General features: G+C 38.8%; 2 protein-coding genes across 5 annotated transcripts in view; one reads left to right on the plus strand and one right to left on the minus strand.

Moving 5' to 3' along the window:
* camsap2a (calmodulin regulated spectrin-associated protein family, member 2a) overlaps positions 1-7935 on the minus strand; it is a 68322-nt gene extending 60387 nt beyond the window's left edge. For all 4 annotated transcript variants that reach the window (XM_059340793.1, XM_059340792.1, XM_059340791.1 and 1 more), the window contains exons 1-2: positions 7304-7935; positions 1290-1549 (exon numbers count right to left, since the gene is read on the minus strand). In XM_059340793.1, coding sequence (XP_059196776.1) covers positions 1290-1549; positions 7304-7442 — 399 coding nt within the window. In that variant the 5' untranslated portion in view covers positions 7443-7935. The remainder of the gene's footprint in view (positions 1-1289; positions 1550-7303) is intronic.
* Positions 7936-9210: 1275 nt separating this feature from the next.
* ddx59 (DEAD (Asp-Glu-Ala-Asp) box polypeptide 59) lies at positions 9211-17413 on the plus strand. The gene is made up of 8 exons (XM_059340468.1): positions 9211-9305; positions 9591-10451; positions 11348-11530; positions 11623-11712; positions 12186-12437; positions 14592-14744; positions 15963-16091; positions 17021-17413. Exons 2-8 carry the CDS (start codon positions 9609-9611, stop codon positions 17279-17281), a joined length of 1911 nt encoding a protein of 636 aa, XP_059196451.1. The 5' UTR covers positions 9211-9305; positions 9591-9608; the 3' UTR covers positions 17282-17413.
* The last annotated feature ends 523 nt before the right edge of the window (positions 17414-17936 follow it).

The following is a 17936-nucleotide window of genomic DNA, read 5'->3' on the forward strand; positions in this document are numbered from 1 at the left end:
CTTGTTTATTGGTTTGCAGTGGCTTTCTATTATCTTTTTAATTAAATGTGCATTCAGAAATTGTTGTTATTATCCGCAGTAATTGGACATTAGGAAACAATGCAATGTCCATGTGATTTCTTTTCACAGCGCATAATGAAAACTGGATGGAAAGCTCATTTCAGCAATGGCTGTGATTGGTCACTTTTAACTGAATGACCACAGAGATGAACATTTTACATTTAAATTACATTTACATTTAGTCATTTAGCAGACAATTTTATCCAAAGCGACTTACAGGGAAAAAAAGGGGGAACAATCAAGGTGTAGTGCAATAAGAGCCATTAGTGCAGCCATTAGTGCAGCAATAAGTGCTGGTGATTATTCTTTAAGGAGTAGAATTGTCGTGGTGCTAGGAGAGAAGATGCTCTCTCCGGGAGTTTTTTAAGGTAGAGAGGGACGCCCCTGCTCTGACAAACAAACAAATTATTATTACTAATTATACCAGCAGAAAAGCTGCATTTATCAGTGTCTATATATAAATACCTGCGCCTTACAGCTTGTGGCCTTTATCAGGGTCATCAAGACATTGATGAAGGCCACAAGCTGTAATGTGTAGGTCTTTAAATATAGTCCCTTTTATAGCACATTCTTCCCACATACTACAAGTGTTGCTGGAGTCAGAAATTATTATTCTTCTACAGTGACTTTTAAAATTAAATATCTTGACTGTAGAAAAGATCGAAGTTGCAAAAAGCTAACCAGTAAGTACATGAGGCAATTGGAGCATTCTTCCCAGTTAGGATGGAGCAACATAAGGGACTGCAAACAAAGCACTGCAAAAAAGGGTGTCTAAAAACAAGATAAAACACTAAATTTGAGGGAAATGATCTTGCTGCGCGGACAGATAATTTCAAGTGAAATTATCTGTCCATGCAGAAAGATAATTTCCCTCAGATTTAGTGTTTTTATCTTGTTTTAAGACAGTGCAGTGAGCAAAAGTATGTAAATGGGAGTACTACTTCCTCTTCTTGCACCTCGCTACTCCTCTTTATGGAATGAGGAAAGCTATGAAGTATTTCTCAGGCAGGGACTTAGGAAAAGGAAAGCCACTGTATAGTTTCACATTCTGTTGTCAAATTCTACTTCTGGGAATACTCAAAACTGTTGAGTTAAGCTCCTAAATGTGATGACCAGTAACTTAATATCCCCAAGGCAGGAAGTTGAGTGTTTCTGTGTACAAGCCTAAATAATTATTATTGTTTATCTCCACCAACAACAAAAAAAATAGATTTAAAAATCTCTCATACCATTTGCAGAGGCCTCTTCCGAAGGTCCCTCTCAGTGACCAGTCTCTCCTGGTCGGTGACGTAGAGCCCACGCTGAGCCAGCGCCTGAATGACGGCATCGTGGCCCAGCAGGGGTTTGGCAGCGTCGCTTTTCAGGATGAGGCTGCCGGCCCGGCCGTAGAGGTCTGCAGACAGCAGGAGGCTGGCCACGGGAGGCTTCAGGTGCTCCTGCTCATACTGATCCGTGTAGAAGGGGTCCTTTAAGTCTGCCGGGATGCTGTCTGTATGATGGAGGGGAGAAAGTGAAGATTCTGGGTAAAAGATTCCACTAAGATCCCAGGAGGCTCAGTAAAAAGAACATGGTGCTAATGTGTTTAATTTGAATCACTTGCACTTTAAATGATGGCAAACTGAGGATGAGCATTTCAAATTAATGTACTAAAATACAGAAAACAACCCCACTTGCAATGCCTTTCACCCATTTCTCTCCAGGAATTTGAATTCTGTAGCAAAACTATGTAATAAAAGTGGTCTCATGTATCACAAAGGCAGCTATATTCCAAAATTTTTTTCCAAAAAAAATATTTGTCCCCCTTAGCTCCCTGCCATCTTTTGCATCTACTTCATTTTTTATTGCCATGCTTTGACAATACCTTGACGTGGATTTGTGTGGAGAGACCTCAGCGTTGCTATAGCAACTGTTGGAGGAGTGGAACCCGATCGATTCATCTAGTCTGTATCTCTGCAGCTTCCAGCTCCCTGGGAACACCCCTCTCACTGCCTACCTCATCAAAGAGAGAGCCTGCATGTGTGTGTGTGTGTGTGTGTGTGTGTGTGTGTGTGTGTGCGTGTGTGTGTGCGTGCATGTGTGTGCATCGCCACAACGCCACAAGCAAGTCCACTGCAGGGGATAGTCCACAAATAACTCAGAAACATTGCCTTTTTTATTGCTTTGTCTTGTATCTTTTCTTTGCCAGTGTTTGCTGAGCTGGGAAACATTTTCATAACCATTGCTTGAAAAGAACAAGTATGGCTATTGTACAGAAAATATGAGTGAGAGCCAAGCTAATTGAAATTCTTTTTTTCTGGACAGAAAAAACATGCGATGCTGCTGCTGCTGCTGCTGCTGCTGTGTGGAAACATTACAGCACATCTGCACACACTCCAGATGCAGAGCTCATCACTGAGCGGCAGGAGAATAGATGTAAATTATGATAACTGCCTGGGTGTACGCAGAGAAAAATGTGGCATGTGGTGACAGCTTTACACTCACCAACACCGCTGCCCAACCTCCAACACACGCACACACACAGCAGTAAATGAATCACCTGCTGAGACTGACCATTATCAACAAGGTCATCTACAGATGGACTTTGTGTTGTTATGAAACAGAATGCAGTAGCAGCTATCTGGGTAATATCCTTCCCCTAAGCACTATATTCATGTTATTGATCCCAACAAAGATATTAATCTTTTCTCTAGCCCTCCCCCTTCATTCTCCACAGGAGAAGGTCAGAGGTCAGGTTGAGTCACAGAGCAACATGCCTGGAGCTGGTAGCATGTCAGCATATTGGTCAGGTAATTCACAAATTGCATTTTTACTTTATTTTTCAGCACGCAGGCTTTCCTGATTGTCTGGCCTAAGTTGAATAACTACAAGAGCAATGCTTACATCAATCCACAGCCAACATTACAGACAGAAAACTCAATGTGAAAACACTATATAACTTTCATTATCCCAGTTGTGATTTATCTTGCGATATTTAATTAAATGTGTAGAAATTTAGCTTTTATTTATGCATGCACCTCTGTGAAACCATGCTTCTCATTCATTTTACAATATTCCAGCATTCAGTCTATGACAACAGAGCAGAACGGCTGCAGGTTAGACTTTAATAAAGTGAACAACGGCATCTGTTTATTCGTCACTGAAGGAATGTGGAGAGAGAATTCCACTTTTATCCCAACATTTTGCCCAACATTCAAACTGGACAGCTTCTGGTCACAGCAAATCTCCTCTGAACTCTGAGTTTTGCTGCACACCGATTTGTGCTTGATAGTATATTTTCTAACAGCAGATGATCTGCTGCACAAGCTACATCTTCTGGATTGCATATTCTTGATGCACTCCTGCATTGGTGTAATGAGGCAGATGCATGTGAAGTATTCAGAGCAGCGTAGGCAGGGATCTAGAGATGAGCCCGCTCTCTCTCTCTCCCTCTCTCTCTCTTCCTTGTACTCTCCCTCCCTCACTCTCTGGAGAGCTGTATTTTTGGAATCAGCCCATTTCATTCAGTCCTGATTGAAAATACACAGAGGATCTGCAAGGAATCTCATGTTTGCTGGGCTATTACAACACAGTGCAAGGAATAATGTGCTCAGTGGCTTCAGCAGCGGAATATCATTACGTCAAATTAAGCTGCATTAGTTATTTTAACACTGATGTGTTTAAGCTCATATGAACATTAAGTATTGTAATAACTACAATAACGGGGATCAAAAGGAATAATGGAATGATTTGGAAAGATGAACAGGACACAGAAGAAGAATCTAATATATATATAGTGTATTGTCTTGGGTTTATTTTAAGTCTTGTACTTTGCATTTATGAAGTCAGATTGATTGAGTCTGAAAAACAAAGTCTCCCTGTTTTTTTCCCACTTATTACAGCAACTCGCTTATATAAAGTTGTTGAGGCCAAAATACATGTTTTTGTGTTGTCGTTTTGTTTGATTTCTATATATATTTCTAGCTTTTGGCCATATAGAGTGCAATCATAAACCTAAAGCATTGATTTGGGGGTAAAAACCCAATCAGACGTCAGCTTGTTAATGTAATCCTGTTTTCCCACCCACACTCAAATGACAGTGTTCGCCACAGGGGCCGAGCATCTTGCATATATTCTTAACCTGTAACTGGGAAACATGTTTTTGAAGTGAATTTGTTTTCTTTAAGTATGTCTGGGCTTGCAAAACAAAATATGGTATCAAAAGATGAATAAGCACAGAATATTTCAAAGCTCCCACCTACATCTCTGTTTGTCAGAATTGAAACTTGCTTAACTGCACACTGGCTATACTACTGTATTTCTGAGCTTCCTCACACAGTGATATGCCTCAGGACTCAGCATTAGACCAGAATCACTTCCACTCCAGTGTAAGTGAATGGAGCACTGCCTCATTCATACTTCAGGCTGTCCTTTAAGCTCAAATTGCTGCTCATTTTCCTTTTTTCTGCAGAAACATATCTTGTTGCTGTTATGTAGGTTTCTGATTTTTTTCTGATCATGTCTGTGATTGCAGTGAAATACCTTTGAATCATTTTTCACATTTATTTTCTTTTGACATAAGCCATACATTATAGATTTAATTATAGCTCAATGCATGAAAGCACGATGCCAATCATACCAGTTTCCCCACATTAATGTAGGAATAGTGACTCTTGTCACACATCTCTGTTGACTGATGTCACATCATCAGCTCTGTCATCCAGCATAACATAAATGCCATGTGCTGTGGGGTACCTGCAGGGCCGGGCAATATAACAATATTATATTGTTATCATGATATGAGACTAGGTATCGCCTGGCATAATAATATCATTATATCCATATTACTGATGATTATTTATCACAAATCTCCTTGTTAAAATATGTTGTTAAAGCATCAAAAGTCAACTCTACAATTTTGCAATATCATAATTGAGGTATTTGGTCAAAAATATTGATATTTGATTTTCTCAATATCGCACAGCACTATAAAATGTAGAGGTCGACCGATATATGTGGATCATCTGAGGCGCCACCACCTCGAGGCCTAGAACAACATACACATTTTTTATATCCAACTGGTAATATGTTTTGTTGATAACGGTTTCTTTTTTTGTTTAAATTGAGACTTGTGTAACATTTGTTATCATTGTGTCATTTTTATCATGTAAATGGAGGGAGAAAAGGCAATATCAGCTTCAAGAATCGGCCCAAAAAAATCGGCAGCACATATCGGGGATCAGTTAAGACTGATGTCAAAATAATCGGTATCGGCCTTAAAAAACCTATATCGGTCGACCACTAACAAAATGCCGAGTTTTAAGAAACTGTCCTGTAAAACAGATGCACACTTCCTGGGATTAGAAAAGGCTTCCAGTACCCACTCATCATGTGCCTACCGGTGAAAAATTATGCCATAACCATGTGATGAGCATCATAATTTAGCCCAACTATCTACCTATTCATCAAAGGTCAGGTTGATTTAATACTGTGGTTATCTAATAAAATACATTGTTCATGTTCAATACAAAAACAAACTGTGAATTCACCATTCATTCATCATTCAGAGTGAAACACATTTGGATTGGTTTCGTTGCTTTGCAGTAGTCTAACAGAAACACAAGCACAGGATATTCCATCTGCGGTAAACAACCACAGCACTACACTGGTTCTTCTGAATCAATTTTGAACCCTATGATGATGTGTGAGCTGAGCTTCTGAGCCACTGTGTTATAAACCTCTTTTATATGTGCTATCCATACTGGCAGATAATCAGACTGAATTGCCTGAATTTTGTTATCACTGCACTGTTGAAAAAGTGGGTGGCATTTCAGAGGTACAGCACCAGGTTATAATCAGACATTCCCTGCATTAACATCGCTTCTCTCTCTAAGATGAAAGCGGGCCTCAATTAAGGATACAAATCTAAAAAAAATAACATTAAAACCTATATTAAAACTATTAAAACCTGTGTTATGCATGTTAGTTCATATGTAATAATACTAAAAAGAGACTTACAGCTGTCTACTTTTCCATTGCAAAACATGTTTAATCCTTTGATATGATACTCACATATCTCAATATCATGTCACATATAAGAATCATGAAAGCGAGACCAACTAAGGCAAGATAAAATGCGTTTTAGGTCCATAAGGAAAAGCATTATATTCCTTAAAGTACTGTTGATTTTTGTGTTATGATGGTTACTAAGTACAGCCTGTGGTACTTTTCATTTACCCCAAATGACTGATGACACAACATCATTTGTGTGCCATAAACCCTGCTGACAATGTATGAAAAATCTCTCATGTGGTGCATCTCTTTCTAAATTTGGATGCTGTTCCCTGAAGGTGACATAATTTAGGACACCTTCTTACCTCCATGTTTCCACACTGAATTCCATTAAGAGGAACAATATATGTATTGATTCGTGGATCTCATACAGGAAACTGGTTTTATCATTTCCCTTGGGATAATATTTATTGTCTTTCAGACAGGCAATTCATTTAAGATAGTCAGCAATATATTCAGTTTCTTTCTACAGTGAATAGGTTACTGGTAGATAATACTGCTTGGGGTTAGGGCTGGGCGATATGGACCAAAAGTCATATCCCGATATATTTAGGCTGAATACTGATATACAATATATATATTGATATTTTTATAGCAAAGTGAGAGCAAATGTTTAGTAAAAGTCAAAGTCAAATATGACATGTCACAAGTAGTTTCGTTGAAACTGTTTATTTAAATGAACATACATAGTGTATAACAGGAATACCTTTTTTTAAAGTGCACATTTAAATAAAAAATATCCTAAATAGAAATAGCCTATGAAATTAAATAGACCAATCTAATTCTAAAATAAAGAATGTTTATATGAGAAAAAAATAACGCTCATTACAAAAGAACTAAATATGACAAACTCTAGTAAGGGCAGCATATATATAAATAAAGAAGAAGAAAAAGAATTATATAGATATATGCAATATGGTCTAATTCCATATCACATTTGAAAATATATCGATATATCGCCCAGCCCTAATGGTAGATAATACTGCCTCGGGTTATCAATGATGAGTCTATGAGGTCTCTGCAACGTTGGTAGACAATGTTTTGTATTTGTTTGTTTTTTTAACAGTCACCATGTACAATTTTACATGCATCGCATCAGGTTCTGCAGCGAGTGATTCGAGTGCACTTGCATTTGATAAACAAAACTATTCATGCAGCGTGCAGGTTAATAAATGCAATAGAGTAATGCACCTACCTGTCCCGTATGCTTTGGCTACCAGCCATGTGAGGCTGCAACAGATTTTGGCTCGGGAGAAGTCATAGTGCTCAAAAGATTTTATTGCTGGAGCAACGAAGGTCTTCTTAACATCCCTGACGTCCTGAACTTCACCCATATTTCTCGCTCAATTGTATTCGTTCACACTATGAAGCAACACAACGCCAAAGCATCCCACTACCGGAATTTCTTGGAAAATAATAACCAGCTGTAAAATGATGAAATGCGGCGTCCCTCCACAGACTATTCACTGGTTCTTTCAGTCATAAAAAGCTAAATTGGCGGCTGTTTTCTCGTCTTATTCAGTCTCGTTGGCACAATGAGGGCTAGTCTTGGCGTTTTTCATCCATACTGCTGTCTACCAGTGGAAGTGGGCTTCGTCAGACCAAGCTGGGAAGGTTTCCTTGGATTTCAGAGAAAAAAACTGCTCTTCGGCTGGAATGGAAACTGAAATATTTCCATTATCTGGGCTCTTTGGAAGCAGACGGCTTCTCCTTCTCATGTCCATTTATTCTTGTCTGTGTAACCTCTGTGTAAACGGCATTCTCGCCTCTACTCTGTCTTGGTGCCGTGGTGCGGTTTTCCTGCCGCACTGGAGCTCTCCGAGAAGGCACCTTTGTTGCGCAATACGCATGCGCGGAAGGTGCATTCAAAGCTTTCGGGAATATCAAAATATTTGATTGGGTGTGTGGTTAATTTTATGCCTGTATTGTATTTTCGTATCATATGTTTAAACAACTGCGCCATTTCTCTGTGGCATATTTACCTAATGTCATTTGACTAATTCAAAACACTTCCTTTAATGTTCTTCTACCACATAATCACACAGCTACGGCCCAATTGTGAGATTTCGATTACCATTTGAATGTAGCATGAAAAGAGGACATTGTATGCAGCCTACCTACATAGCAAGAAAACAAAACAATAAAGGTTTATAGTAACGTATATAAACATGTTTTAAACTTGACATTCCGACCTTTTGTTTTCAAGTTACTGACTACTGCACTTATCCCAGTAATTCCTTTACCTTGCAGACAGAAAGCCCGGTTAAATTCTCCAGCCACACCCACAATGTGGGTTAAAACGGTTAAAACAAGACCTCAGAAAGAAGATGGATTTCTATATATGTAAAATGTTAATATTTTTTTCAGATTAATTAAAAACACACAAATAAGGCCTGTTTTTTCTGTTTTATACTCTGGTACATTTTTTTCTAATTTTATCAACAAAGAATCATGTACAAAATGCCATGGCATATTAACAACAACAACAAGTAACATCTCTCAGCAGGGCACATAACAAATAATATATATAAAACAATATAGAGAAGAGGAAAAAAATACAAAAGCTCAAATAAAATAGAGATTAATAAAAAATAATTAATTAATTAAAAAAAAAGTTCAATACATCACACATACCAATTAGGGGTCTATGAATATTTTAAGATCATTTAAGGCACTGAGGTGATTGTCCACAAGAGTCTTTTTAAAAACATAAAAAAGTGGTTTTGTTTTTCTCCATTTGGATGTGTGGATTAAGAATTTTGCCAGGATAATCAGGTTATTTATAATCAAATCACATTTGGTGTCTTTCAAAATAATACCATCATTTTCTCTTGTGAGATGAGTAAGTGTGATTTCAGTTGAGAGCCAGTCCTGCAGATCCTTCCAAAAAGTCCCAGAGGGTATGCAGTGGGAAAACAATAGGTCAGTAGTTTCAATGTCAGTATCACAGAAAGCACAGATTATGATCTGTACCAAATCTCAATGTTAAAATATTATTCATGATTTTTAAGTGAACTTCTTTTGTTTTTGGGGATTAATAGGGTCTGTTATAAAGGAGCCAAGTGGCCGACAGAAGGTAGAGGGGGGAAAAAGGTGCTATTGGATGAACTACATTTCCCAGCGTGCAACGCAAAACACGTCATTAGATTGCGTCGGTGGTTGTTTTAAACGGCTGGAAAATAACGCGTTGGAAGAAGGTATGTGTAATGCAGTTAATATATACAGCACATTCAGAGCATGTAGCTCATTTTAAGAGTTAGTTATAGCCGATGAGTGGTTTGATAAATGTTATTTCAAAATACCCGAAAATGCAAGGGCTTTGGACTCGTTCAGGCAAATCACACATCTTTAATGAAATGTTATTTCACTGTGAAATGACATTACGCTGCACAAACCCGAGACAGATGATTGATAAGTTGCTGCTAAGGTTACCATTAAAACAATAAAACCTAATCCTACATCTGTTTTTGTGATGTTCGCAGGTTAATAATCCACAGAAAATGTTTATGCCAAGAGCCCTGAAAGTAAAGAGACCTGCCCAGGTCTCAAGCCAAGTTCTGAATAAGAAAAGCAAAGTTGTTCAGGAGGCGAGAAAAGATGAAGGTAGTTCGACCACACCTGTTCAGCAGGAGGAAGCATGTGAAGATACTAAACCACAGGATGAGACGTTACAAGCAGGTGGAGACTCTGCAAGTTTGACGGAGAGCTCAGTGCAAGAAGATGAACATAAGTCTGCCTCAAGTGATACTGATGATGATGAGGAGGAGGAGGAGGAGGAACCTGTTAAGTCATTCAGAAAGAGCCAGAGATGGCCAGAGCCAGGAGAGCCTGTCTGTGTGATGTGTGGTCGCTACGGGGAGTACATCTGTGACAGCACTGACAATGATGTCTGCAGTCTTGAGTGTAAAGGAAAACACTTGGCCCAAATGGGGAAGGGAATTGGGTCAGATGTGTTTAACCGTAAGGACCATAAAGCAGATGAAAGGACTCAGCCTCAGCCAGCAGTTGATGGTGGAGCAGATGAAAGTGAGGCAGGCTACTCCTACAAGGATGACCGGTTCATATCAGGCCTAACAGACGAGCAGGTACAGAGGATAAAACAGGAGCTAGGAATTGAAACCCAGGGGAGAGATATCAGAAGACCCATCGTTGAGTTTGAACACTGTGGCTTCCCTTCCACTCTGGGTGGGAACCTGAAAAATGCTGGCTATGAGGCGCCCACGCCGGTCCAGATGCAGATGGTGCCGGTTGGACTCAGTGGCAGAGATGTAATCGCCAGCGCTGACACAGGCTCAGGGAAAACTGTAGCCTTCCTCCTGCCAGTGATAGTGAGGGCGATGGAGGTACAATAATGCAGCGCAACTCATCCTTTAATTAAGATTAACACCTTGATTGTGCCTATTCATACCAGAGAAATCTACTTTATAATCTATAGGAAACTTCCATAGGAAACTATAATCTACAGGGCCATTTTATATAGAGGAAAAACACAGGAAACCTGCGAAACAATGGTCCACCTTTTTTTTCCTTTAATAAAAAAAACAAACAATTCTGCTGATTGTAAAGGCATATGTGATACAACTAATAAGTTACAGTATATATTGGCCTTCACTAGGGCTGGGCGATATATCAATATAAAAGATATATCGATATATTTTTAAGAGTGATATGGAATTAGACCATATCGCACATATCGATATAGTTCAAATTTGCACTGTGATCCTATTTTTAATATATTTTTTTTATTTAAATGTGCACTTTATGGAGCTTTGATTTAAAAAAAGGTACTCCTGTTGTTATACAGTATTTATGTTCACTAAAATAAACAGTTTCAGTAAAACTACTTGTGACATGTCATATTTGACTTTGACTTTGATGAACATTTGCTCTCACTTTGCGATAAAAATATTGGGATATATATCATATATCGATATTCAGCCTAAATGTATCAGAATATGACTTTTGGTCCATAATGCCCAGCCCTAGCCTTCACATTACCTTAGGTCAGTTTGAGTTAATGTATTTATACAGCTTGGGAAAAAAACAAGTACAGTTACAGTCTAGCATCTAAGGTGATGCCAGATATATGTAAAGTGACTGTAATCTGAAGTGAACTTTTGAAAATATCTGGTGTACCATCTATCTTAAGAGCTACATTGTAACCAATGCAGTTACAATTTCATACACACTTCTACCAAATTATTTAATTTAGTTTTTTGTCCTTTACATTTTTTTTCAGAAACCAGTATGCAGTGTGAGTAGCCCTGTGGCTGTCATCCTGACCCCCACCAGAGAGCTGGCCATTCAGATAGAGAGACAGGCCCAGGAGCTGGTGATGGGCCTCCCCAACATGAGAACTGCACTGCTGGTGGGCGGCATGCCCCTTCCCCCACAACTCCACCGCCTTAAAAGCAGCATAAAGGTACAGTCTATGCTTTTACAGTTGTTTCCCACAATCTCCCAATTCTTGAGTCTTCACTTTCCACAGCATCATGTTCTATTAATGTCCTTTAGATTATCATTGCCACCCCTGGGCGACTCCTTGAGATCCTGAAGCAGAAGGCAGTGCAGCTGGACAAAGTGAAGGCTGTGGTGGTTGATGAGGTATGATGAACAGAAGATTTTCAACATTGAAAGAAAATACTATTTTTTGGGGCAAAAAGTAAACTTATCCACCATAGAATTAGAGTGTAATGGACATTCCCATTGCAATTTTTTGTGCATTGTTGAGCACATTTCTCTTTTGAATTTGAAAAATAACCATGGCAAACTATTCAAAGTCCATTCTACTTTTATTCTATTTCTGTGGTATCCACCAAGGACAGTTCTCTGCATCCAATAATCAATACTTAACATCCTCAAGGACACCTTCATTTGTGGTGACACAACAGCCATTTTGAAATTGTATCACAATAATTCAAACTTGATATCAGTATGAGTAAACAATGAGGATTTTATGGTAGCTAATTCTGACTAAAGTCATGTCATAGCTCAAAAAACTGACGATTCTATCAAACAGAATTATAATGGCTTACTATGTATTAAATTACATGATGTTTATGTGGTGTTTCCTGTAGGTGGACACTATGCTGAAGATGGGCTTCCAACAGCAGGTGCTGGAGATTTTAGAGCAAGTCCCAGAAGAACACCAAACTCTGCTGGCGTCAGCCACCATCCCAAAAGGGACGGAGGAGCTGGCTGCCCGACTGGTCCGAGACCCTGTCCGTATTACTATTGGAGAGAAGAACCAGCCCTGTGCCAATGTCAGGCAGATCTTGCTTTGGGTAGAGGAGCCCTCCAAGAAGAAGAAGCTGTTTGAGATTCTCAATGTACGTTCTAGACCAGGGATGTCCAAACTATTCCACAAAGGGCCGTGTGGCTGCAGGTTTTTGTTTCAACCAAGCAAAAGCACAGTTTGACCAATCAGCTGTCTGAAGACTGAGATCAGTTGATTAACTGAGTCAAGTCTGGTGTGCTGCTGCTTGGTTGGAACGAAAACCTGCAGCCACACGGCCCTTTGTGGAATAGTTTAGACATCCCTGTTCTAGACTATAGGTTTTGATTTGAAACAGTGACTTCACAGAAGAGTCTGTCTGTCTGTCTGTCTGTCTGACGGTTCGTCCTGTTTTGGTTGCCATTTTCTTGACAACAGTTCATCTGATTGACTTCACACTTGACAGGTTTATTGCTGAGGACCCAAGGAATTGGTGTGTGAAGTACAATTTTATTAGTTTGTTCTACACACATTGTGTAGTGTATTAAGAAGGGGCCCGTATTAACTGTTACACCGCTGAAGAGCATGCAGGGTACAGCTCGCTCTCTGGCACTTGCTAAGGTACATTTAAAAACTGATAAAGAGATGTTACACTGTAGTAAACTCAGCAATGGGACTTAGCATCAGTAATGCAACTTTTGAAATGAACACCTTTCCCCTGGAAATAGCCTGGTCCCAGATAGCTAGCTGTTAGTAAATGATGTATGCTCTAGCATTGCTATGTCATGTGGGTGTATTGCTCAAGATCCTATGAAGCCCAGTGTCGAGTGTGAAGTTCTATTGGATGAGCAATTCTTGAGAAACAAGCAGCAATACTTGAGGCCAAGCAATTGGCATGTTCCGAGCAGGAAAGTTGTAAAGTGTTTAAAAAAGGAGTTTCCTTTTTTTGTCAGCAAGTCTGGTTCTCACTTTAAGTCTCTACTTTTGGGTGGAGTATCACTTGAAGCTCACTCTCAGTGCCAACATAGGTTTTCTTTAAGAGGTCAGCAGTTTTCTTAGTTCTTGTGTAAGACAAAGTCTAATTGTACTCTGGAGAACTAGAAAGTGCTTTAGTAGGTATAAACACAGAAAGTGGCTCATTATCTCCATTTTAGTTTATAGTGGATTTATCACTCAGTCTTGGTACGCAGTGGTACCAGCTTGGTATTTTATTAACTGGTTGTTTAAAGGTGGGGATTCCTCAAGCTCCAAGGACCAGTCTCCCCAGTACACCATATTTAGACAGCCATTGCTGCAGCCCAGGCCCCCGTCTGGAGGAAATGGGAGGGCCTTGAGCCATGGCCCCACTCCAGGAATCCCAGCAATGGCTTGCACCGTTTATACAGGGCAGGGCAGGAAGGGACTGCTTTAGTTCAGCCAGTGAAGTAGTTCTTTTAGTCCATTGTGTGAGTAATGGTAGCGTAGAGGGTGGTTGTGATGGCGCGTTATTTATGATTGCTGTTATTTAATGCAGCTCAGTATAAGACTACTGTCTCTGAACAAGGGGAAGGGATGGATCTTGCAGGAGTGCTATGGAATTGGAGGGTTATTACACTGGGGATTGGATGGGACACCCTTAGAAAACCAAAACATATGTATGCTGCAGCTCTTATAGTGTGGTATATGAAACTGTACTCAAATTGAAAATTGTACCATGTTCTCACAAATTGAAGCTCGAGCAGTAGGCCTAGCTGGGAGAAGCTCAGCCATCATCACTTTCTGTACCCTGTGGCTCTAGACAGAAACACTTTGTTATTCAATGTGGGAATTTCTTTCTCCATTCCTATTTGGAATAAGGGACAGATGGAAACCGCCTACTTTTAAAGACATGCATTTATTTTGTGTTAAGCTGTTCCTGCCCACTCCAAGTTTGAGTGGCTTAATATAACTGGATAAACATTTTCACTTATTTGTTCCAGGTTGTCACGCTTAAACTTGTTTCATCTGCTAGTAAATACTTTTTTGCAGCAGCAAACCTTATATATAGTCAAATGGGGGGATGCTTTTTTCAACATGTAAGCCCGCCGTGTTGCAGTAGTTTTTTTCCTTGCGTGTTGCTGGTCATGACTGCCATCTGCTGGAGGATTTTCACCTTTTGAACCTGTCCATCAGTTAAAGTCATTATACATAATAGCCTAGGTCAATATGTAGTATATAAGTAGATACAGTTGAATGTAGAAATGTTGTAAAATGTAACATCCCTCCTGTGTTTTTCCATGTGGCTTTGCAGGACAGTAAGCTGTACCAGCCTCCAGTGGTGGTGTTTGTAGACTGTAAACTGGGAGCTGATCTACTGTGTGAGGCGGTCGCCAAGGTGACAGGCTTCAATACTGTGGCAATGCACTCTGACAAGAGCCAGTTGCAACGCAACCGCATCCTCAGGGTAAGGCCAGTGGCAGCCAAAACATGCTCTGTCTAGTGGATAAATATCAGTTCTTCCATCTTTGGTGTCCGAAAGTGTTTCTCCGGATTAACGTAGCTGAAAGACACCTGCAGCTGAGACTATCACTATTTTAACAGTATTTGAATGCAGAAGGATGTTGTCAAACTTCAATTACTTTTACTACTACTATTGGACTGGGCGATATGGATCAAAAGTCATATATATTTAGGCTGAATATTGATATATTATATATATGTTTTTATCACAAAGTGAGAGCAAATGTTCACTCAAAGCCAAATATGACATGTCACAAGTAGTTTTATTGAAACTGTTTATTTAAGTGAACATAAATACTGTATAACAACAGGAGTACCTTATTTTAAAATTAAAGCTCAATAAAGTGCACATTTAGATTAAAAAAATCTTAAATAAAAATAGCCTATGAAATAAAATAGGCCAGTCTTTTTCTGAAATAAATATATTTATATGAGAAAAGAATAACAAACATTACAAAATAACTAAATATGACAAACCCTAGTAAGGGCATCATTTATATACAAAGGAAGAAAAAAATTGAACTATATTGAAATATGCGATATGGTCAAATTCCATATCACATTTATAAATATATCGATATTTTTTTTTTATATCAATATAGCGCCCAGGCTTACTACTACTACTACTACTACTACTACTACTTGATGAAAAAGAAAAAAAGAGGGTTGATTTAATCTGGATGCCATTTAAAATAAAATAAAAATAACTAAAAGTACAATTGTCTTCATATTTAGAAGAAGGAAGTTCTGTTTCTACTAGTTAGCTCCAACATATATTTATGCATATTTATACTTGCCAGTACACTGAGGGAATATTCAAGCTGATGTCATCTTGCATGACTGCACCATTACATCAGATAGTAATATAATTGGTGTCTTTTGCATCATTTCATGCATATTTTTCCTGCGATTAAATGTAAATTTGGTATGGTTGGAAACTTTGGGATCTTAATCAAAATATAAAATAAATGTTTGTAGATCTAGTAGAGTTTATAATTGGATTTATTCAAATCCTGAGGTACACAAAGCGTTAAATCCAGTATTTAATTCTAATTAAATGATAACGTTTGTCACATTTTATCCAGCAAGTTCCACAGAGTTCTTCTGCGTGGGTGATTGACACGTCTAAAGGTGTAATATTTGCTCTGTTTTTTATCTTCAGGGTCTTCTGGATGGAGACTTTGAAGTGGTGATCAGCACTGGTGTGCTGGGCAGAGGACTGGACTTAGTCAACGTCAGATTGGTGGTTAACTTTGACATGCCAAACACAATGGATGAGTATGTCCATCAGGTTAGTAATACCAGGAGTAGACAAGTGGTAAAGCTTCACAATCGATTTTAAGATTCTTTTACTGGTTTATAAATCTCTTCATGGTCTTAGTCCAGCCTATTTCTCTGATTTACTTTTAACCTATGAACCCCCAAGGACCCTCAGGTCTTCTGGCCTTTTAATAATACAAAAAGTAAGAACAAAAACCCATGGTGAGGCGTCGTTTTGTCCCTGTGGTCCACGTTTGTGGAACAGCCTCCCTGAAGACCTGAGGCCATCAGAGACTCTTCATATTTTAAGAGCAAACTTAGACTTATCTTTTTTAATTTGGCTTTTCCTTGAACCATTTTTAGAGATTTTTCTGCTCATGCATCTCAGTGATATAACATCTTCTCTTATTATTTATTTATTTGCTAATATTTATTAGTCTATTTATACGTTATATACATATATATATATATATATATATATATATATATATATACTATCATGCTCTACTTCTTAATTATTTTGTTATTTTTATCTAGCTTTTAAAAAATATTTTTATTGTTATTTACTTTTATTTATTTTTTATTTTATCTTACCTTACTTTTTAAAATTATTTATTTATTTTATCTAATTAATTTCTAAGCTGCCTCCAGTGTTTCCTCACTGCTCCACATTGAGATGGAGCTTCCTCAGTTTGTGCTTTGTGTGTTTGTGTTTTTAATGGGATGGTGGTTGGAGGGTCAGAGGTGGAAGGTTAGGGATGGGCGGAGGGTGTTTCTTTATTATTATTATTATTATTATTATTACTTTCTCCTTTTTTATGAGAAGCACTTTGTGTTACATCTCTGATCTGTGAAAAGTGCTATACAAATAAAGTCTGATTGATTGATTGAAAGTAAAATTATATATGTCTTTTTTGTTTTATTTCTTAAAGCAACATCCTTTCATTCCTTCCTCTCCAGGTGGGCCGGGCAGGTCGACTGGGACACAGAGGAACAGCCATCACCTTTCTCAACAACAACAACAAACGGCTGTTCCTGGAGGTGGTGAAGCGAGTCAAGCCCACAGGGTCCATCCTGCCCCCTCAGCTCCTTAATTCCCCCCATCTCCATGAGCAGCAGCGGAGGGAGAAACAAAAGGCCAAGCAGGGTTCTGATGACACGCTGGTCACCAAGAACAACCTCATAGACATTATAAGGAAACATGACCGTCGCAAGAAATAATCTGATCAAATCATTCCTGCAATGGTGCTGTCTATTTATTTTTGTAAATTCTAAATGTATATGTTTTATATTGTTTATTGAAAAAAGCAATGTTAGTTTGATGTATTTTGAATAAATGACTTGTGTAATTAATGTAAAGTAATTTATTCAAATGAATTGATGAATGAATTATCCTCTCTAATGCACAGACTTCAACCCAGTATTTCCTGCCACTGCAGTGGTGCATTTGTGGTGTCTTTAGTGGAAAAAAAGTGTCATTGCATAAGCCGCGGAGTCCATCAACTCAGTTCTTAAAAACACTTTGTGTTCCTAGGGGGCAATTTCAAATCAAAAATCAATCAAAATTACTTTATTTATCCCTGAGGGTAAATTCAGTAAGTCTGGTAGAATCTCTGTTAGAATGAGACAGCCTGATGGCTGTAGGAGAGAAGGATCTTTTGAATCTCTCCGTCCTGCAACAGAGAGAGAGGAGCCGTCCACTGCTGTTTTTTGGTCCATCAAGGTTTTGTGTAGCGGATGATCTGGGTATTTCAGGATGGACTAGAACATCTTGACAGGTCATCTCTCCACCACCTCCTCCAGTGTGTCCAACCTGGCTCCAACCACAGAACCAGCTCTTTAGACCAGTCTGTCCAACCGCCTTCATCTCTGTGTG

Source organism: Centropristis striata, chromosome 9 (genome assembly GCF_030273125.1).
Source record: "Centropristis striata isolate RG_2023a ecotype Rhode Island chromosome 9, C.striata_1.0, whole genome shotgun sequence".
In the NCBI taxonomy this organism is placed as follows: Eukaryota; Metazoa; Chordata; class Actinopteri; order Perciformes; family Serranidae; genus Centropristis; species Centropristis striata.

What these genes read in the sequence shown, in the direction of transcription:
- ddx59 (XM_059340468.1), top strand. Translation starts at nt 9,609, where the DNA reads ATGTTTATGCCAAGAGCCCTGAAAGTAAAGAGACCTGCCCAGGTCTCA. An exon ending in AACGCAACCGCATCCTCAGG is followed by an intron (nt 14,745 to 15,962) that starts GTAAGGCCAGTG and finishes TTTTATCTTCAG; the next exon opens with GGTCTTCTGGATGGAGACTT. An exon ending in TGGATGAGTATGTCCATCAG is followed by an intron (nt 16,092 to 17,020) that starts GTTAGTAATACC and finishes CTTCCTCTCCAG; the next exon opens with GTGGGCCGGGCAGGTCGACT.